This window comes from Sorex fumeus, unplaced genomic scaffold (assembly GCF_029834395.1).
Source record: "Sorex fumeus unplaced genomic scaffold, SorFum_2.1 ptg000063l, whole genome shotgun sequence".
Classification (NCBI taxonomy): domain Eukaryota; kingdom Metazoa; phylum Chordata; class Mammalia; order Eulipotyphla; family Soricidae; genus Sorex; species Sorex fumeus.
Genome location: NW_026606120.1, coordinates 14,140,939 through 14,164,085, shown reverse-complemented (window position 1 = coordinate 14,164,085; position 23,147 = coordinate 14,140,939). Strand labels below are relative to the sequence as shown.

The following is a 23,147-nucleotide window of genomic DNA, read 5'->3' as shown; positions in this document are numbered from 1 at the left end:
GTGGCTGGCACTGTCTGTCTGTCTGTCTCTCCCCAGGTGTGTGGCAGGGAGAGGACCCGCCTTCTGTCCATCCTGACAGGGAACAAACAGGAGAGGGCAGCCATGGTGGCCCTGCGGGGCCTTGCGTCCGAGGGGGCAGTAGTCCTGGGGTGCTTGGGCCAGGCCTCAGGATTTCCTTCTGGGGCTCAGCTGAGGCCTGGGTGTTGCTGCACTTCACCTCCCTAGGGGTCTCCCTTGCCTGATTGTCATGGGTGAGAGCGTCTCTGACGCCCCTCACCCTCTTTCAGATTGCCCGGTGCTGTGCTCATTCTGACACTTCCAGAAAAGACCCCCTTTCCCCTCGCCTCAACTTTCATCAAATTCAGGGGTGCGAGGCAAGTGAGCAACATACAGCCCTACCTGAGTCTTGTTTCTAACTCAACCGTGGAGAGGACGTTCTGCCACAGCTGGCCTGCTGCCCCAAAAAGGGCCCTAGGAGGGGCTGAGGAGAGTTTGCAGGGATTGGAGAGCCCCAGACGTAGGCATGATGGAGGGCGCCCCTCCCCTTCACATGGGCACATCTGGCCCCAGGCCGCATTGTCATGCCTGGTACTCATGGGCCCCTTCAGGGAAGACTGACATCATCTGGGACAGTTAGGTGGGGAATGTGCCGTGCTGCTAGATGCCCCCACCCACCTTCCCCCTCGGAGCCAGGGAGAGCAGGACGGTGACTGGCCGGTCCCTGCTTCAGTCACCGTCATCCCTCTAGGAATGATAGTTCTTTGTCCTGAGGTTTTGAAAGCTTTAAGTCCTGGTACCTGGACTGTAGCTGGTGTGTGGTGGGTGGTCCTGGTGACACTGTCACTATCATCACAGTCTCCAGAGTCCAGGATGCTCTGGAGAGAGCCTGTCATCCAGTGTGAGTTTGGGCTCATCAACTTTTTCTTTTTTTTGGACCACACACCTTACTCTTGGCTCTGCACTCTGGGATCACTCCTGGTGGGGCTCCGGGAACTATGTGGGGTGCTGGGGAACAAACCCCAGTTGGCTGTGTGTAAGGCAGCACCCTACCGGGTGTATTTCCTCTACTTTTTTTTTTTTGGCATTGCTGGAAACTGAACTCAGGTCATGCATAATGCTCGGCCTCAGCCACATCCCCAGCCCTCAAGTCAACATTTTTTGTGGGGGGGAGGGGCTACAGCTGCAATGCTCAGGGGTTACTCCTGGCTCTGCACTCAGAAATTATTCCTGGCGGTGCTCAGGGGACCATATGAGATACTGGGAATTGAACCCGGGTCAGCCACGAGCAAGGCAAATGCCCTACCCGCTGTGCTATTGCTCTAGCCCCTTAAGTCAGCTTTTTTTTTTCTTTTTGGGTCACACCCGGCGATGCTCAGGGGTTACTCCTGGCTCATGCACTCAGGAATTGCTCCTGGCGGTGCTCAGGGGACCATATGGGGTGCTGGGAATCGAACCTGTATCGGCCATGTTGGCTGCGTGCAAGGCAAACGCTCTACCCATTGTGCTATCGCTCCAGCCCCTAACTCAACTTTTTTTAAAGAAACCACTCGTGTCCAAGGAAGTGCACACATCCAATTTTGCACAGGGGAGACAGCCTGTGTGAGCAGCAGCCACAGAGCCCTCAGGCACCTCCCGGGAGTGCTTCGGGCTACGCTACATGCAGACGCAGCCCAGCCCGGATTGTGGCAGGGACAGGCTTCTGTGCCCACATACCAGCTGGATCCAAAGTGGGGCACTAGCAGGGCTCTGGGCAAATACTCGCCTCTGGGAAGTTCACCTGTGCCAACATATATCCAGCCTCTTAGTTGGTCCAAGTCAGAAGTGCTGCTGGATTGACGCACCCCGAAGTGTCTCTGGGAAGTGGACAAACAAGGCTTTGGGGGCAGAGGTTTTGCAAAAAAACTAACGAGGGACACTTTTGGAGCCCCTCACTCACTCAGCACTCTCCCCCAGGAGGCCTTCCTGAGACCCTGCAGGCACTGGTTGCCAATTCTGGGGGTGGAGGTAGTGCTGGTGTTTTTGGCGCCATCTGGTGGCTCTCGGAATTCACTGCCAGCACTGTGGGGGGAATGAATCCCAGAATGAATCCCGCATATTCAGAGGGTGTGTGAGCTCAGCCTTCTGTTACCGTTCTGGACCCTGTGTGTGATTATTGCTGGTTGAAAATTTTCCCCTTAAATGAGGATTATGAGACAACTTTATAACAGTACCAGAAAATTAGGTAACCTTGATGAAACAGTAAGTCACTAGAATTGTACAACTACCGAAACTGCCTGGGACATTAAAAGAATAACAATAATTACTATGAAAATTCTAGGGCTGGAGCGATAGCACAGTGGATAGGGCGTTTGCCTTGCAAGCGGCCAACATGGCCAACCCGAGTTCGAGTCCTCTGCCCCTCTTGGAGAGCCTGACAAGCTACCGAGAGTATCTAGCCCGCACGGCAAAGCCTGGCAAGCTACCCATGATGTACTCGATATGCCAAACACAGTAACAAGTGTCACAATGGAGACATTACTGGGCCCGCTCGAGCAAATCGATGAACAACGGGAAGACAGTGACAGTGACAGATGAAAATTCTAATCTGAGGCTGGAGCAGTAGTTGCTGGTAGGGAGTTGGCCTTGCATGTGCCAGCCACGGTTTGGTGCCAGCATTCCACATGATCCCCTGAGCATTGCCAGGAGTAATTCCCAAGTGCAGAGCTAGGGGTAACTACCCCTGAGCACTGCCTGGTGTGACCCTAAAACAAAACAGAACAAAAAAAATCTAACCCTACAAATTTAGCAATCTAGATAAAAGAGGGGCTGGAGCAATAGCACAGCAGGTAGGGTGTTTGCCTTGCATGCAGCTGACCTGGGTTCGATTCCCCCGTCCCTCTCAGAGAGCCTGGCAAGTTACTGAGAGTATCTCACCCGCACGGCAGAGCCTGGCAAGCTAACCATGATGCATTTGATACGCCAAAAACAGTAACAACAAGTTTCACAATTTGTTGTGGTGCCTGCTTGAGCAAATCAGTGAACAACGGGAGGACAGTGCTACAGTGCTACAGGTAAAAGAGACCAATCCCTTAAAAAACAGCTACAAAAAGCTCACATAAGAAGAAATACAAAGGGGACTTGGAGTGATAATACAGTGTGGAAGGCACTTGCCTTGCACAAGGCTAACCCAGGTTTGATCCCCAGTGTTGGAGTACAAGGAGCTTAGGTTTATCAGGTTGCACCCATTACAGTGCTCCCGAGTCACTCCCATTACTTTAATATAATATTATTCAAAGCCAATTAAATCCTAAGTTATAAAGCATAATATTAATTGTCTTCCTGTATCTATACAAAAAGGACATTGCGTTAAACTATTCAAAAGACATAAGGAGAGGAGAAAGGCAATATTAACTTACAGAACAAGTTCAGTGTCCTAGAAGGATAAGACCTTACAAATTGGTTGGGGGAAAGAGCACAAAAAAGTAGTTACAGACAAACAAAGTAATGGGAGTTGGCTCGGGAGCACTGTGATGGGTGCAACCTGATAAACCTAAGCTCCTTGTACTCCAACACCCTAGTACCACATATGGTTCCCTGAGCCCACCAGGAGTGAACCCTGAGCACAGAGCCAGGAGTAAGTCCTGAGCACACTGGGTTTGTCCTTAAACACAAAAAAGATCTGAATAGGCTTATCAAAGAAACTGAACAATAATGTTCCCAAATAGACATTAATGCAAGAGTTATTTGCAAATTTTACCAAACATTTAAGAAATTGTACTAAATATATATGGGGGGGAGGGTACCCAGGGGGTTCTTATGGGATGCAGAGAATCTGGGTGAGCTACATACAAGGCAAAGCACCTTATCTGCTGTGCTAGCACTCCAGCCCCCCAGTGCCTTCCTTTAGAGCTGGGATGAGGAAGCTGTTTTGTTTTGTTTTGCCCATAGCCATTTGGATATTTATAACATCATTCACAGGCAGATGGGCGGGCAGCACCAGTGTCTGCCCCACCCCCTCACCATCTTGTACCAGGTCCAGATCACATGATTTTGCAGGCCTTAGACCTGAGACTGAACATTCCCCACCCGTTTGGAAAATAAACCAATTGTCCATAAATAGCACCAGAAAATAAACATGGAAGGGTAGGGTGGACAGATGCTATAGGGAAAAATGTGAACTATGAAGTGCGTTTCAAAATTGTTCTCTTGCTTATTAGCACATAGATTAACAATTGTTTAGCTTGATGTAATTTCCCAAATTATTCTATCCCCAGCATCCCTGTGCACTGCCAGAAGTGATTCCTGAGTGCAGAGCCAGGAGTAAGCCCTGAGCGTTGCTGCGTGGGACCCAAAACAAACGGAAACGTTTCTATGACATTGTCAAAGCCTAAGAAGAGCAATCCCAGAATAAATTATTTACCAAAATACCTAAAGTCTTATAGAAGACTTACCAAGGACTAAGGAGACAGCTTCAAGGGTTCCGATAGAGGTTTTGCATGCAGGAGGCCCCAGCTCTGCTTCTGGCACTGTATGATCCGCTGAGCATCACCAGGAGAACACCTGAGCAGCACACCAGAATTAGCTTTGAGCACCACCATGGTCTTGAAACTGAAAACAAATTCATACCAATTCTATGGAAACCTCCTTTTTTTCCCTTTTTGCATTTTGGGTCACACCCGGCGTTGCACAGTGGTTACTCCTGGATCTGCACTCAGGAATTGCTCCTGGCGGACCATATGAGATGGTGCTCGGAGAACCATATGGGATGCTAGGAATCGAATTGGGTTGGCTGTGTGCAAGGCAAACGTCCTACCTGCTATACTAACACTCTAGCCCCTATGAAAAACTCTTAAAACTCAACTATAAGAAAACTAAGGGACCAAAGTGGTAGTACAGTGAGTAGGGTGTTTGCCTTGCATGCTGCAGACCTGGGTTCAATCCCAGCATCCCTTATGGTCACCTGAATCTGCCAGGAGTAATTCTTGAGTGCAAAGCCAGGTGTAACCCCTGAGCATTGCCAGGTTTGGCCCACCCCTCTCCCCTTCAAAAAATGTAAAGGTAAACTAGGGGCCAGAGAAGTAGTACATCAGGTAAGGTACTTATCTTGCATATAGCTGACCAGGTTCGATCCCCAGCATCTCATATGGTTCCCTGAGTACCACCAGGAATAAATCCTGAGCACAGAGTTAGGTGTAAGCCTGAGCACTGCCGTGTGTGGAGACAGTAAAAATATTTATGATGGCAAGAGGTAGGAGAAGGGAAAGGTGAATAGAGAAACACAGACTTTTAGTAAAAGTAGTCTTCATGGTAGCATAATACAAGCCTTTCGACACTTGTCAAAAGCCCTCAAATGTACAAGACCATTAAAAAACAAAAACTACTGGAAACTGTGAACTTGATGTGATAATGATGTTTCAATATCTGCTCATCAGTTGAAGCCAATTCACTCTGCTGTAAAAAGTTGAGAGTGGAGAGTGTAATTGTATATATATTGGTAATTTGCCCTTTCTGTTCATTTTTGTTGAGAACTTAAACGGTTCTAGAAGATAGTAATTTTTTAAAATTCAACAACAACAAAAAGTTGCAAGGCAGATGATGTCACCGAGAAATTCTACCAAACATTAAAAAGAATCAATACCAACCCTTCTCACACTCGTCGAAGAAATAGGAAGGATTCTTCCTTACTCATTTAGGAAGCCAGTATTACACAAATATTAAAGTCAGAGGCAGCAACAATGGAAAATTAAAGACCAGTAGTACCCCTTTGAATAGTGCAAAGTTCACAACAAGAGACTAACATGCTAAATTCAGCATGATTTAAGCGATTATATACCAGGCCCAGTGGGCATTTATTCCAGGAATAAAAGAATGGCACATGTGACAATGATTCAGTGTAATACCCCATATTAATAAAATGAAGAAAAACACCTTTTGGTCATCTCAGTGATGCTGGAAAGATAGGACAAAATGAAAAACGGATGGAAGGAAATTTTCTTGTCTGAAAAAATTCATGGAAAACCAACAGCCCATATAAAACTTGATAGCATAAGATTAAAAACTTTATCTTTAAAAATTGGAAAAATAGGGGGCTGGAGCAATAGCACAGCGGCTAGGGCGGTTGCCTTGCACGCAGCCGACCTAGATTCGATTCCCAGCAGCCCATATGGTCCCCTGAGCACCGCCAGGAGAATTCCTGAGTGCATGAACCAAGAGTAACACCTGAGCATCGCTGGGTGTGACCCAAAAAGAAAAAAAAAATTGGAGCAAATAAATAGCAGTACTCCTACATTTAAAAAAATAAAAATAAATAAAAATTGGAGCAAACCCAGCGCCATCATGTAAGCTCTACTACCAGCCTTGCTTCAGAGACCCATAAATAAATCTCGAAAGAGATCAAAGGCTGCAGTTAACCTTGGACCTTATCATAACTGAACAGACCCGGGTAAATCGGAAGGGGGCAGGTTAGTCTGGTGCCCACCTAAGCAGAGCCCCCGGCAGCTGCTTGCTTCCACAATCGAAAATCACCGCCATACCCCTGGCCTTACTCCACGGTCTCAGGACGGACTTCACCAAAATTAAATCTGTGAAAATTCGGATATGTCGGTTTTGTGACTGAAATTTCCAGGCTTTCTCAGGATTGGGATGGGCTACCTCCCCCCACCTCCCTGTACTTCTGAAGCCTTGGCAGTCACATCCACACCTCAAAGCAGACACCCAATTGAAAAGCTACTCCAGCCTTACTGTCCCAATAAAAAATACTGAACACCACCATGACCTCTTAGCACCTGTGTTTCAAACCAGAATGCACAAAAGGAAAAGGAGAGAGGAGCAAGAAGGAAAGTGCCTCCCATAGGGGGAAGGTGGGGGGAGGGGGTTTGGTGTTGGGGGATGGTGGTAGGGAAGCTGGGGACATTGGTGTTGGGAAATGTACACTGGTGGAGGGATGGATGCTGGATCATTGTGTGACTGAAACCCAATTATGAACAGCTTTATAATGCTCTATCTTATGGATATTCAATTAAAAAATTTTTAAAAACAAAGCAATGTGGAGTTTATGCCCAATTCAATCAGCTTAATCAATGGCTGAATAAATAGCAGTAATCCTACATTATAAAAAAAATAGGATCAAACAATATTCACTCACACGACTTCTTTTCAATACCGAATAGGACATTTAGGCAAGAAAATGAAATAAGATATTCAGATTGGGAAGAAAAAAAGTAAGACAGTATTCACTGATACATGATTTTTTTGTGTTATTTTGTTTTGCTTTGGTTTTGAGGTCAACCAGATGGAGTTCAGGGCTTACTCCTGACTCTGTGCTCAGAAATCACTTCTAGGGGCTGGAGCAATAGCACAGCTGGTAGGGCGTTTGCCTTGCATGCAGCCAACCTAGGTTCGATTCCCAGCATCCCATATGGTCCCCTGAGCACCGCCAGGAATAATTCCTGAGTGCATGATCCAGGAGTAACCCCTGTGCATTGCCGGGTATGATTCCCCCCCACCCCCCCGCCAAAAAAAATTTTTTTTAAAAATCTTGGAAGAGAACACAGAGCGATTAGCCACAGCCATGCCTCCAGACCCTGTGCCAGGCTGTTTCATTCGGGGCAACCCAGAGGGGGGGCGAGTGAGGCCCCCTCCCTGCCCCAACAAACCCAGCCCCAGCAGCTGAAAGCCCCAGAACTCAACCACTGTCCTGCTCGTGGCCACTCTCTACATGCTCAGACAAGCCTCACCCATGAGAGAATCTATTCCTGTACATCTCACACGTTACACTACTAATATTCTAAGAGTAGTGCACCACATTTGATGGGGTTTAAAGTAGAAGACATCTTAGGGGGAAATATGTATGTATATATATACATACATACATATATAGGGCTGGAGCCATAGCACAGCGGTAGGGCGTTCGCCTTACAAGCGGCCAACATGGCCGACCCGAGTTCGATTCCTCCGCCCCTCTCGGAGAGCCCGGCAAGCTACCGAGAGTATTCGATATGCCAGACACAGTAACAACAAAGTCTCCGATGGAGACATTACTGGGCCCGCTCGAGCAAATCGATGATCAACGGGAGGGCCTTTACATTTACCTTTATGTATATATATATGCATATATTAGCACACAAAGCTCAACCTTTAACATGTCACTAATGTCTTATTGAAGGACTTAATGGCTCCTGGGTGAAATACAACAACCTTCACACACTTTCCTCTAAGAAACCTTTTTTGGATAATTTTTAGTGGATTATTCAGGCTGGAGCACAGCGGGTGGGGCATTTGCCTTGCACGCGGTCGATCAGCATTTGATTCCTCCTCCTCTCTCAGAGAGCCTAGCAAGCTACCGAGAGTATCTCACCCACATAGCAAAGCCTGGCAAGCAACCCATGATGTATTTGATATACCAAAAACAGTAACAACAAGTCTCAAAATTTTTTATCAGATGTTACTCGTGCCTGCTTGAGCAAATCGATGAACAATGGGAGGACAGTGCTACAGTGGACAGTGCTATATTCATAATAAGCAATACAAAATAAATTATTCCTGTTTTTCTTTGGAGGCAAAGTTTGAGGTTTGGGATGGAAATATGTGGTTTGAAGGTGTAATGGTGGTGGGATTGGTGTTCAAATATTAAATAAAACCAAATACTGGGAACAACTTTATAAAAATAAATTAAAATTTAAAAGCATATAAAACAACTTTTGTACTCCACAGACCATTATCAACAGTAAACAGACATGCCATTAATGGAAATATGTATTTGCAAGTCAAGTATTTAGAAATATCTACTCAAAATATGTGAAGAAGTCTCCAACTCAGCAAGCTAAAGACAAACAACCCAATCTAAGACAATGTGCAAGGAGCTTGAATAAACATTTCTTCCATGATGTATACAAATAGCTAATAAACATAGAAAAAGATCAACATCACTAAACACAAGGACATGCAGAGCAAACCATCACTCCACACCCATTAGATGTTCATGATCTGAAATACATGCTGTACCAAGAAGTTGGAGAAATCAGAATGTTTGTAAATTCTAGTAGGGATGGGCACAGCACAGTAGTTTTTAGAAAACACTTTGCCAGGGGCTGGAGAGATAGTACAGGCAGTAAAGTGCTTGCCTTACACATGGCCAGCAGGATTGAATCCCCAGTATTGAGCACTGCCAGGAGTCATCCTCAGCACAGATGCAGGAGGGACCCCTGAGCACTTTCCATATGGCCCCAATTCACCCCTCAAAAACAACCACTTTGCTAGATCCTCAAAAAGTCAATTGTGTAAGTACCAGTCACAGTCAGTCACAGTCCTCCCGTTACTCATCAATTTGCTCGAGCGGGCCCAGTAACATCTCCATCATGAGACTTGTCGTTACCGTGTTTGGCATATTGACTATGTCATGGGGAGCTTGCTAGGCTTTGCTGTGTGGGCGAGATACTCTCAGTAGCTTGCCGGGCTCTCCGAGAGGGGTGGAGGAATTGAACACGGGTTAGCCATGTTGGCTTCGTGCAAGGCAAACGCCCTACCCGTTATGCTATCGCTCCAGCCCATGTAAGTACCAAATGATCAAATTCTACTCTTGGCATTTACTAAGAGAATTAAAAGTTTATGTCCACAGAAACACTTCAAGACAGTGTTTAACATTAGTTAAAATATCTATGTGGTGGTAACAACCCATATGTACATCAACTGGTTAATATGTAAATAGGATAAGATTTGATAATGTCCATTAGTTATGGAAAATGTACTATTTTTTGTGGGTGGGGGACAAGGTTGAGCCACACCTAGTGATGATGCTCAAAGCTTATACCTGGCTCTATGCTCAGGGATCACTCCTGAAGGTTGGGTGGGGGTCCCTTTGGAGAGCTGGGGATCAAACATTGGCCAGCTGTGAGCACTCTAATCCCGGTACATTTTTCCTGGCCCTCTCAAAAAAAAATGTCTGAAAAGAAACTCAGGGCCCCTCTGTGTCTTTACCCTTGACAGCAGCAGGAGCTTCATCAGGTCCGCCTTAGTAACCTGAGAGGGAGGATCAAGGCTGACTTCTGGATTTTCATCCTCCCCCACACCCTGCCCCCTGTGGTTGCTGGGCACCCTTGGACCTGATTTCAGCATCCCCTGGAACACTGGACACTGGGCAAGGTTTCACCAGCTCCACCATCAGTGCCATCAAGAGTTTCACAAGGTCTCCAGCATCCAATCTGTGATCTCCATGGGACCTCTCTGTGGCCAGCCCCACACGGCCCCGTCCTCTGTCTACATCTGTGCTCTCTAGCACGTCCTCAGCATTCACCATCTTAGCTGCTACTAAAGTTTCTTCAGAGGCTTTTAATTTAATTTTTAAATTTTTGGGCCACACCCAGTGATGGTCAAGGGTTACTCCTGACTCTGCACTCAGAAATCACTCCTGGTGGTGCTCGGGGGACCATATGGGATGCTGAGGATAGAACCTGGGTTGGTCACTTTCCAGGCAAATGCCCTCTCTGCAGTGCTTATGCTCTGGGCCGCTTAGGGGCTTGTCTTTTCCACCTAAAAGGGCATACAGCTCTGTTTCGGCTTTTTTTTTCCTGTGTGTGTGTGTGTGTGTGTGTGTGTGTGTGTGTGTGTGTTGGGTTAAATTTGTACCACAAAGTGCTCAGAGGCTATTCCTGGCTCTGTGGTCAGGGATGACTCCTGGTAGGGCTCAAGGGACATTCTGGGGGTCGAACTGGGTCAATAGCATGCAAGGCAAGGGCCTTACCTGCCATACTGTCTTTCTACCCTGCTTTGGCCTTTGTGATTCGTTGTAGGTTCCAGGGCTTGGGCTTGCCCTAGAATGACTTGTCAGTAAGATATTCAACAGCCCTGGGGCTGCCAGAGAGATAGAACAGTGGGTAGGGCACTTGCCTTGCACGAGGCTGACCCAAGTTCAATCTATGGCACCACATGGGGTTTTCTTCCAAGTCTTGCCAGGAATGTTCCCTGACACAGAGCTAAGAATAAACCCTGAGCATCACTGGGTGTGGGACCCCAAACCAAAACAAACAAGCGAACAAAGATATTCACCAGCAGTGATCATGGTCCCCAGAACCAAGCCAGAGATCCTATTTGATCCAGATGACCCAGGGAACTTGCCACATGCCATCACTGTTCCACGGAGGGTGGCTTCTCTGAGGAGGCTGGAGATGCAGGTTAGGGGTTCCCCTCTTCCAGGAAACATCCCAATTCATCCTGCCAGAGTGAATAAGCCAATAAGTCATCTCACACCCCTTAGCAGGTACAGGAGAGGGAAGGGCAGCGGGCACTTTAAATATGTCACTTTGCTCTTTCGTGGTTTGAACCATTTCTCAGAAGACACCAGACATGATTCTTATCGTTCTTCCTTGAGAGACCATCTGTTTTCTTCCAAAAGCTTTTATATTGACTTCCATTTCAATATCATATGTTTAGATATTTTATTTTGGCATTTCTCCCTGCTTGGCATTCTTGGAGCATCCTGGATCTGAGTTGAGTGACATTAATTTTGGATCCGAGTTGAGTGACATTAATTTGGTAGAAATTTTTAGTTAGTATTGCTTCAAATACCTTTAAGTTTCTAATATTATTCAATGATGTGTATTTCATGTTCTTTGTAGATGTTCTGAAGATTGTTATTTTTCCAGTCTTTTTCTCTTGGTTCTTCAGTTTCTATGGACATCACCTCATGCTTAGAGTTTTTTGTTTTGTTTATGAGCTTCCTTCCTTCATTTCTTCCACTCTTCTCCCCAAAGAGATGATTTTCATTCTGTTTTCTTCGGATTTCCATGCACACCCTAGGTTTGCTTCACTTAATGGATTATTGGATCATCTTTCTTGTCAGCATCGTTCTCACTCATGTTTTCTCATGGAGCATACCATAATTCTACAGGTCTGAGATTCACTTGGGAGCTTGCTCTATTTCCTCCTCCTCCAATTTTATTTAGACACCATGACTCACAATAGCATTAGTACTAGAGTTTCAGACGTATAGTGTTCCAACACCAATACAAGAGTATCAGTGTCCCTCTACCAATGTCTCAAGGTCCCCTCCTACTTACCGCATCTTGGTAATTCTGAGTCAGACTCTAGATACCTGTTACCATTACCCAACTGTATTCCCTTATTATGTTTCTTTCTACTTCACATATAAGAGAGATAATTCTATTTTTGTCCTTCTCCCCTGACTTGTCATGACATCCTCTAGGTGAACATGTTCTAATACAGGTTAATCTTCTCCTCCTGCCCTTTTTTTAAAAAATTAAATCATAGCAAGATACACAGTTATAAAGTTGTTCATGATTGGGTCTCAGCCATACAATGTTTTAACACCCCTCCCTTCATCAGTGTACATATCCCACCACCAATGTCCTCAGTTTCCCTCCTGCCACCTGTTCTAGCTTGCCTCTATGGCAGCCACTTCTCTCTCTCTCTCTCTCTCTCTCTCTCTCTCTCTCTCTCTCTCAATTATGGTTTTCAATATGTGCAATCCTTTACTTCTTTTCAGCACTCAGTTCTTTTCAGAGTGATCATTTTCAATTATATCACTGTCATAGTGGTCCTTTCTCTGTCCTAACTTCGAGACACACACACACACACACACACACACACGTAAGCTTCCTACTATGGACCAGTCCTCCTGGCCCTAGTTTATACTGTCCTTGGGTATTAGTCTCATACTATATTTTATGTACATATGTGTGTATATAAGTGAAATATAATTGATTGCAAATAAGTGAAATCATTCTATGTCTGTCCCTATCCTTCTGACTCATTTCACTTAGCATAATACTCTCCATGTCCATCTATGTACAAACGAATGTCATGACTTCATTTTTCCTGGAGGTTATCTAGAATTCCACTGTATAGACGTACCTTAGTTTCTTTATTCAGTCATCTGCTCTTGGGCACTTGGGTGGTTTTTAGATTCTGGCTATTGTGAATAGTGCTGCAATGAGCACAGAACTGAAGATGGCATTTCTGCTGTGTGTTTTTGGCCCCTAGCATTTTAAAATGGGTTATTCTAGAAGTTAAGCTCAGCCCTCTCCATTCTCCAAGGTGGGGTGGACTAGTATGGCCTATAGCTGTCCATACAGGACAGCCAAGTTCTTTCCATTATTCCTGTTTGATTTGATTTGATTTTTTGTTTCTGAGCCACACTCAGCACTACTCAGGGATCACTCCTGGCACTGTTAGGGGATCAGATGGGGTGTCAGGGATCTAATCCAGGTCACCCATGTGCAAGGCAAAAGTTCTACCTGCTGTACTATTGCTCTGGCTTCCCACTTCCTGTTTGAACAAACATCTGAACATCTTAGGGAGATGGTTTGTGTTTTTTCCCCCCACTCCTCATGGTGCTCAGAAGCTCCTTCAGGAAAATGAATGACTTGGGGCTGGGGAATCAAACCTGGTCTTCCCACATGCAAAGCATGTGCTCTAATCCTGTAGGCTTTGTAGGGTAATTAGTAGCCATGGAAATGATGATTCAAAGGGTATTACTTTAAGAATGTTACCAAACTGAACTCCAGCCACCCCGCCACCCTTCCTGCCTCAGTACATGTATCTTGTCTGTCTCATCTCCACCACTCATAGCTAATGTTGTCTAAGAATGACTTTATTCTGCTAATATGACATGGATTTGAAAGGATTATTTTCACTATTTAATTATAAATTCTGAATAATAAAAGACTTCCTGGGTAAATATTTAGTTCTGGATTTATAGAAATGTTGCAACACGGCACACCTAGCTAACATTGAGATTCAGGCCTGCTGTTGGCGTATTTGTGATATGTTTCCCTAAACGAAGAAACTAAGGGCTAGCTACTATGAAGTCAAGATCGCCATTGGATTTTACTGGTTTCCCCCCATGGAGGGAGGACACACACAGTGGTGCTCAGGGCTCAGGGAAGCATATATGGTGCTTGGAATAGAACCCAGGGCAACTGTGTACAAGACAGGTGCCTACCTGGCTATGCTATTGCTCTGTTCCAAGAGAAGAGATCCTTGAACTTGGATTTATTCTGTAGAATGGCCTTCTATGTGGAGTTGTCTAATGGTTTCCTAATTAGATAGAGATGACTGCTTTTTCAGAGACGAGGTTTTTCTCATGTCATCTCAGTGATAGTTTATATCATATACATATATGTATATGTATGTGACACTTGACACCACTTCCTTATAAAAACTGGTAAAAAATCCCATGTATGAACATTGTGAGAATGGGTTAAATCCTCATCATGGGGGTGCCAGTTATTAGTGTTTTGCTCCCTCATTTACAGAGTATTTTTTTTCAATGTAATTGGGAGACACATTTGCATTTTTCTTCTTTTTTAGAAACTAGCTGGAGCGATAGCACAGCGGGTAGGGCGTTCGCCTTACAAGCAGCCAACATGGCCGACCCGAGTTCAATTCCTCCGCCCCTCTCGGAGAGCCCGGCAAGCTACTGAGAGTATTCAATATGCCAGACACAGTAACAACAAAGTCTCCAATGGAGACGTTACTGGGCCCGCTCGAGCAAATCGACGATCAACGGGAGGGCCTTCACCTTCAGAAACAGGATGAGGCACCAATTAGAAGTGCTTGGAATCTAACTGGAAGGTCGAGGTCTGGAGGAGTAGAAATGGTCTAATCAAACTACCCACATGCAAGAGTTCCCTTCAACAATGGTCTTGGTCTTTGCTCCAGAATGTCCATCGCTCCCCATGTCTCTCCCAGTTATCCCAACTATTCTTTTTGACTCTCAGTGAACAAAAGGAAACAAGGCACCTCTACTAAGGCAGCTCAACAATCTGAGGGCAGGCTTTACATGCAGGAGCTCTGAGTTTGATCCCCGCCATCATAAAGGGTCCAGCAAGCACTCCTGAGAATGCCCCCTGAGCACCACTGGATGTGATTCCAAACCAAACCAACCAACAAACCAATCAACCAACCAAACAAAACCAAATGCAGCTCACATGCAAGATGGGATTCACTGGGTGGCAAAATGAAAAGTAACTGAGGCACTTTTATTCCCTAATTTACTATTTCCAGTTGCCTGGGAAACTATCTCCCTCATTGGCCACCATCTGAGATGCTTGAGTTCCTCCTGGTTTATAAGTTACCCATCTGGGCTGGAGAGATAATGTAAGGATGAAGGTGCTTGTCTTGTATGCAATTAACCTGGGTTTAATCCCTGGCACCAAATATGGTTCCTTGAGCCGAACCAGGTGTGATTCCTGAGCATAGATCCAGGAGGAAGTCTGAACACCACTGGGTGTGACCCCAAAACCAAAATCAAACAAACAGAAAAACGAATTTGCCTAATTAAGGGTGATTCACTCTTCAGGCATTTCAAAATGAGTGAAGGGAGTGAACTTTGTCAGATGAATGTAGATCATATCCCAACATTTCTTGACCCAATGACTGGGTTAATGTGACTCTAAGGGCATGTAATACCTCACGACCTAAGTGGTCACAGAGGTACTAAATCTAAGAAATGAAGGACAGGAAGATAGTACAGTTGTAAGGTACTGACTTTACATATGGCTGACCCAGGTTTGATTCCCAGCATCATGAGTATTTGATCCCCAAACACGCCAGGAGTAATTCCTGAGTACAGAGCCAGGAGCAATCCCTGAACATCACCAGGTGTGGCCCCCAAACAATAATAAACAAAAAACTTGTAATAAATGGATTAGTTTAAGTCAGGCCCGATTGACAGGTAGTTTCTTTCAGAAAAATTGGATTGTTGGGAGGCAGAGAGAGAGAGCGAGCTCAGGGGGCAGGAATGTTTGTGTGAAGTTCCTACCCTATCCACTTTTGTTCCCTACCAATGTACTGTGGGGGGTTCCCCTCTCCCTTTTTCCTGGGTGTCATCCTGAAGTCCCCTGATCCAGCACTGACAGGTGGATCTGGTGGTCCCAGTTCCACTGGGTCTGAGTATCTTGGTTCCATGGAACTATTATTTGGTTGTTCAAATAACACTGGGCATGGACCCTTCACCACTGCTGGGAATGCTCCAGTCTCCCCCCCTAAAAAAAATAATAAAAAGGAACTTACATACATCACCCTTCTGCAACACTTTCCTCAGGCCTTTCCAGCATCTTCCTCTTTGATGTGCCCTCTCAGATGTGCCCTCTCTCCTCAGTGTTACCCCACTTCTACCAAAGCACCTTCTTATACCTGAAACTCAAGGGACACTGAGTTGGGAGTAGGGTGGGCACAGGAAGTCCCGGTGTATCATCTGTGCAGAACTGAAAAATAATCACAGAGTGGGTAAGAGAGATAGTAGAGTGGGGAAGGCACTTGTCTTGCATGTGGCCGACCCTGATTTGATCCCTAGCACCACATATGGTCTCCTGAACACCCCCCATCAAAAGTATCCTGGGCATAGAGCCAGGAGTTAAGTCCTGAGCACAGTGGGATGTGGTCCCAAACTCAAAACCAAAGAAACAAACAAAATCATTGAACGAAAATGTAATCTTTTTTTTTATCTCACCATACATCAGTAATTCAAAACTGTGCCAGACATAAAACACTACTTGGAAAAAACCCAAGACAGAGAACAATTCCAGTACCACATAGACTTCCTGTGTTTAAATACTTCATGAGCTAATCCTAAGTCTTTTACAGTGCTAAGAAATTCCTGACAAGTTTTGGTCCCCTGGCCTTGGGAAGGTCTGGATGTCTGGAAACCCTAACAGTTCACCATTTTTGGTGTCCTTTAGGGTTCACTTCTGGGCACGGTCTGTTTCTTAACCATTTCTGAGGAGTGTCCTTAGCAGCCTCCAACCTGGGGCAATCAATCATTTGGGGAATCTGTGGGCAGAAATGTTCAATTACTGCTAGGAACCAGAATCCAGAATGCTGGAGTCTAGGTATGGAATGCCACCCCTGCCCGGAGTCCTGTCTGTTCTATCTCTGTTCCCCTTCCTGGAAAAATTTTCCCTCAGGAAAACCCTTTACATTTATGTTTATCCCAATAAACTAACGCTCTTAGATATGTATTAGTGTAACCTGGATAGCTCAAGACTGTAAGGCCCCTGACCAAAGACTGTTGTTCTCCTTTTAATGATTATTGGTTCTAAGCAATAAATACTATTTGTGGAGGACAGTTGGGCCTCTCAGTCCATGAGATTGCTAGTTCCCTGACCCCATGATTTTTCTCACTTCTTTTTGTCTCTTTTCTTAATCCTCACGGTGCCTCACCTAAGGTCTGTTCACCGGGGACCAGAGCCTGGCAAATTGCAGTTCATTTTCCCAAGGTGAGTTTCAATTCACTGGCATTCCAAGACCTCTCCAGGATCCCAGAGGGGCACTGAGGGGCACTTTGCTATTTATCACAGTGAGGCCTGCAGGTCTGTCATTGTTGAATCCCAGATCTCCCAGAAACTAGATTTCCCCCTACTCTTCAAAATACTGCAACACAACTAAAGGAAGAATGGATGTGGGGGTTCAGCTACAGTCTAAGAGGCCAGACTTTAAAGAGATTTGCAAAAACGTGAAAAAAAATCACAGCTCATATTTGGTGGGAAGTAGTTATCTGTTAAAAAAATCTGTGTGTGTGTGTGTGTGTGTGCATGCAGGAGGGTAGGTGGTGAGATAGTACAGTGGGTAGGGCACTTGCCTTGCCTTGCACCGGACCCGCCAGGGTTCTAACCCTAGCAACTCACATGGTCCCCTGAGCCCTGCCAGGAGTGATCCCTGAGTGCAGAGCCAGGAGTAAGCCCTCAGCATCACTGGGTGTGCCACCCCCCCCCCAAAAAAAAGAATAGGAAAGGGGAGGCTTTCCCCAGCCAAACCCAGGCAATTTAAAGGCCACCCCTGCTACTCCACTTGGCTGCCGACTTGTCAGTGCTTGCGCCGTTATACCGTGGCCCAGAGATGCTGAGCCCACCAACGTCCCTCTCCGGGGGTCCAAATCACTTAGCTTCTGCCCTTTGAGCTATTGCCCCCAACCCCAGTTTCTTCCTTTCCAAAAAAAAAAAATAAGTGTCATGTAATTTTAAAAAGTATTTTCTTTTATATTATGGTAAATACTAATGTAACACTTTAAACATTCTTAGCACACGTTTATTGGGGGGCCGACGCCGCGGTGCTTGAGGACTCTTTGAAGCTCTCCCAGGGGCCTGAACTGGGGACCTGAGGCGGCGCTCGGCTCCGAGCGTCTGTGATGAGGCGGCGCCCGTCGTTCCCCCCCTCAAAGCTGAGTGAACTGAAGTCGGGAGGGAAGGGGCAGCCCCGTGTCCCAAGGAAGCCTGAGCGGGGAGGCTCGAGGCCAGTCGGGCGTGGACGGCGCGTCCCGACCCCCCCAAGTCTCCTCAGTGCAAACTAATTCCTCGGGCAAAAGGGCCTTTTTACAAGTCCATTCTCCTCAGAATCGTTTCCTCTGGTAGCGTGTAGACAAAGTTTTGTGCGTCACGGGTCTACTCCTGTCGTGATTCTCCTCAAAAGCAAATGGTGCTTTTGCGCCCGCGCGCGTTCGTCTCCCCTCCCCGCCCCCCCAAACCCTGTGCGTCCACAGGGCTCAGAGCAAGTGCGTCGCTCGCCCGCTGGGACAACGTCCCCTCCCCCCGGATTTCCCCAGCTCGGCGGGGCTGGAATTCGACTCCGCGCCCGCCTGGGAGAGCCCGCCCTGGAAAGCGCCGCCTCGCTCCGGCCTCCCCGAGCAGCAGGGGAGCGGGCGCCGGGCAGCCGCCGGTCCCTCCCGCTGGCCTCACTTCCGGCGCCGAGGCCGGAAGCCTCTTTTCCGGCCCCCAAGACCGCGCTTCGGAAGTGAGTCACTTACTTTGCCAGCACCTAAGATGGCCGCCGGGCCCCGGCCCCCGCCGGCGTGAATGGAGGCGAACGGCGCCGACCAGGAAGTTGCCCGGCTCTGCCATGGCAGCGGCCCGGGGGCGGGGCTTCCGGCGGAGGCTGCGGCGCGCGCTGCGAGTCGCGGCGCCCGGGTGGAGCGGAGGCGGTGGCTGACAGGCGCTCCACCCCCGACGGAGGCGGCTGGTGCCCGGGCTGGACCGGCGGCTGCCAGCTCGTGACCCCACGAGGTGCAAGGGCCGCACCGGGGGATGGACGAGGCCAAGATGGACGAGAATGAATGGAGGTACCACGGCGAAGGCAACAAGAGCCTGGTGGTGGCCCACGCGCAGGTGAGCGGCCGGCGGTCGGCGCGGTCCCAGGCCCTCCCTCACCCTGACCCCGAGCCGGCTCCGCGGCCCCCACCGCCTCCACTGCCCCCGCCGGTCGGTTGCGTCCTCCCCGCGTCCGTAGGGCCCGGCTCGGTCCCGCCGCCCCGCCGCCGCCCCGTCGTGCGGCATCACTCACCAGCTCGCCCGGCCGGTCCCCGCGTCCCTTCGGCGTCGGCCGCCGCCTCGTGGGGCCTCACGGCGTGCCCGGCAGGCAGCTCTCCAGCGGCCCTGCCTCGGGGGTGGGGGTGGGGGGCCGGAGGCGGCGCTCTCGGGGACCCCGAGGGGGACAGGCGCGGGCCCCCGAGGGCCCCCGGAGGAAGGAGCGAAGCCCCCGCGGCGCCAGGGACCCTCTAACCACCAGGTCCCGGCGAGCGCGCGCGGTGCCAGGATTCCCTCCCGTGCCCCTCTCGCCAATCACGGACCTCTGCCTCCAGGTTCTTCCCCAGCATGGTGTCCGCCTCGTTAAGCGAGGGGAGAGTTTCGGGGAAGTTGCATGCAGACCAGCCTCCGGGGGGGGAGTGGGGGGCGCGGTTTGGGAGGGGGTGACACCGCCCCGTCGGGTCCCACCTTGGCGGGGTCGGGGTTCTCCGGGAGGTGAGGCGGAGGCTTTGGGGGTGAACCCGTGTCCCGAGGGGCTGAGTGCTGGGGAGCTGGGGCGGAGGAAGTCCTGCTCCTCTCACTGCTGGTCCAGGCTTCCCCCCCCCCATCTTTTCCACGTGGGACTAGGAACCCAATGCGTGGAACTAGGAAGATGAGATGGGCAAGGAGTTGGACCCGTTTCGCCCGACCAAGGGGCGCTGTCATCCTTCTGGGACCCAAGAGTCAGGCCGACTGAGGGGTTCAGTTGCCAGAGTCCCTGCCAGCCCAGCGCTCCCACGAGTTGGGCGGTGTGGCCATGGGTGGGGCCCTGCTTTGTTTTCTTGAGCTGTGGGCCAGCGGGGCAGACAGGGCATAAGCTGGGGTCTCCTGCGTTCTGCCTTTGCGCTTGGTCACCCACTGACCTAGTAAAGGAAACGAAAGAATGACCACAGCAGGCCACGTCCCAGATCTCTCGATGAATTAATCATGGACAAGGCTTAAGCCGAAGCCCTGGGCTCCGTTATGTTTCACACAAGGCCCAGGTATTCCAGCACCGGTTCAGTTGTTGGGTTATTTGGGTGAGTAAATAAGTCCCCGACCCGTAGGCAGGATGGCCAGAGGCGGGGACCCTTGGCCGCTTCCTCTGCCATCCTGCCCTGTGCCCCGGGATCTCTCCTGCCCTCCTCTGCATACACTCCCAGCTCATGTAGCTTTTCCTTCCCAGACTCCACAGGCTGCTCTGTGCTCACAGTTCACCTGAAGTTCAGATCTGCTCTGCTTTGGTGCTGTTGGCACCGCTGTGGAAGCTGAGTCATGGCAGGCCATCTTATTAGCGAGTGTTTCCGACATGTGAAGATGCTGACTGAAGGGTGGGCTGCAGAAACCTTTGCTTTTCTCTGTCTCTGGTGAGCTGGTGGGGGGCAGAGTTCTGGGCAGCTGCCTCCCAGGGCCCCCGTGTGCCTACTGACGGGCTGTGCCTGGTGGGGACAGAGAAGCAGGCGTGTGAGGACGGTGACCCAGTGCTCTCTGATGCTCCTGGCGCAGGGTAGGCCACGTGCTCAGCTCTCTGCATGCCTGTCCCAGACCCACTGCATCACTCGAAGAAGACCTTGTTGCCTAGCCGGGTTTCTTTGTGGACTGTGTTGTTTTGAGTAGTCACTATATGGGTGTTTAAAGTGGAAAGATCTGCCCTCCCGTCTCCCCAGGGACATAAGGCCCTGGAACTGGTGTCCATTCCCACCCGAGAATCACAGGGGAGAAAGATGGAGAAAGGCTTTGGGCTGTTGGGGTGTGCTACAGGGACCTGGAGGACTGGTAGGAAATGGGGCCTAGAGATGCAGGAACTGATTGCAGGCCAGAGGCCAGGCTGGTGTGGGGCAGAAGAGAGGACAGTGTGAGACATGAAAGCAGGCCACTCCTGAAGGCCCGAGACCAAGCACAGACAAGGGTGCTTTTAGCCTCATTCACTTGGGTCTCGAGACCAGCACTTGTGGGCCTTGCTTGTGTGGCACCCAGCCCGCATCCTGCCTGCCTACACCAATTCTCTGATAGTCTGGGCCAAGAGCTTGTCCCTAGGGACGCAGATCTTGCTTCTGCAGCCGCTGGTAATGTCGTCTGTTCCATTGGTGACATTCTGTTTCAGGTCAGGCTGAGTTGGGACTGGCGAAGCCTTGGGCAGTGCCTCCCGTGTGTGGCTTTGCTGTGTGCTGCTTCCCTCACCTTCTTGGCTTGGCCCTAGTTCAGCTCCTGCCCTCTGAAGGTCACTCCGAGTCAGGTTTGTCATTGGATCTGTTACGTGCCTTCCGCCGTGGGAGTGGCTCCGGCGGGCAGGCCCGGGCACCGTCCCTGGGCACTGCTCTGCTCTCGGGGCCACCCTGGCCTGCGTGTGGGGCCCCACTCGCTGCGCTTCTTCATGGACTCATCATCACATAACTGTGGCATTTTTCCTTCTTGATAGAAATGATACTGGAGACTTGCTCACATGACATTTATCAAAAGTACAGAGAGTCCTTTGAGTGCTCCTCATTCCTGTCCCATTCAGCACAGGAGAAAGCCCAGCGTGTGGAGGCCACTTGCCTTGGGTGCGGCCGCCCCGGGTTCGATCCCCAGCACTGCATTTGGACTTCTGAGCCCTGCCAGGAGTGATCCTGAGCTGTAGCCAAGTGTGGTCCCCAAACAAACAAAGCCCCCTGGCACTGACCTCCTGTGAGAGCTCTCGCTGGCTTCTTTTATGCCTGGAGTCAGGAGTTGTAGGTCAGGACTTGCTGCTTGAACTGCGTTCCCCGTGGTGGTTTTGTCCTTGTGGGGGATGGGGGTGCTGCCTGGCCAGATGTGGCCTCCAGGGCAGTGTGGCCCTGCTTTCCTCCCCACCAGACCCCTGCCAGAACAGTGATGGTGTGCCCATTCCCAGCCTGCTGAGAGATGTGCTCATGGGAAGTTGGGAAGCTTCTGTGTTTGCTGAAGACGGATGCATTGGGTCACTTGCTTGTACTAGACCATTATGTGGCCTGGGCTCGTGGCTTGTCTTTAGAACTGTGGTTTCTCCTTAGAGTTTTCTACTTTTTCATCCCTTCAGAGCCCATCCAGGCGACTTGTCCCCAAAGATGCCCAAGGCTTCTCTGCCTGCCCTCATAGCAGGCATCTCTGTCCACTCAGTTCTGGACCTTGGGGGGCAGAAGAGGAAATGACCACCGACCAGCCACCTCCTTGTTAGTTCTGGACTCTCCTGATCAGGGCGGGTGGGAGGGTGGGGCATGTCTTGCCTCTTTTTTTTTTTTTTTCTAATTTTTATGTTTTGGTTTTGGGGCTACACCTGGCCGTGCTCACTCAAGGCTTGCTCCTGGCTCTGCGCTTAGGGGTCACTCCTGGAGGGGCTTGGGGGACCATATGGGATGGATGTTGGGGATTGAACCTGGGTCCTCTATGCTGTCTGATCATTCTGACCCTGATGAGGGTCTTGCACTATTTTCTCCTCTTCCAGCTCTTTGGCCTCTCTCTTGGTTCCTGTGGGAGCCTGACTCCCCCTGCCCTCTGCTGCTCCAGAGAAGGCCTAGCAGGGGGCCTCCCAATGGAGCCTGTTGGATAAGTCTTGGCAAGGTCAGAGGGCTGACTCCTTCCATTCCTGTGTTTATTGTCCATCTGCCTTGATAGTTAATCAGTCCTGCTGCTCTGGGCTCATCCGCCTTCATCTTGCAGCAGAGCCCACCTGGGCCTTCCTCTGCCGGACCTGAAATAAGAATCATCAGTGGGGCCCTGGGTTCTGGTTCCTGGCTTGGCTTTTATGCATCGTCTCATCTGGCTGCTGCTTTTTCTTGAACACTTTCCAGCCTTTGTGCTTTCACTCAGTAGTTTCTTTGCCTGTTCACCGGCGTGTTGAGGATTCATGTTATACATTCACATGAAATGCCTTCCCCCTTCTTCATTCTTCAGTCCTGC

The 23,147-nt window shown here is 49.1% G+C and overlaps 1 protein-coding gene across 1 annotated transcript in view; it reads left to right on the top strand.

Annotated features, from left to right (window-relative positions):
- The first annotated feature begins 18,882 nt into the window (after positions 1-18,882).
- Positions 18,883-23,147, top strand: part of IPPK (inositol-pentakisphosphate 2-kinase) — a 40,371-nt gene continuing 36,106 nt past the window's right edge. The window contains exon 1 of the mRNA XM_056126651.1: positions 18,883-19,094. Within this exon, the coding sequence (XP_055982626.1) occupies positions 19,014-19,094 (81 nt within the window). The 5' untranslated portion in view covers positions 18,883-19,013. The remainder of the gene's footprint in view (positions 19,095-23,147) is intronic.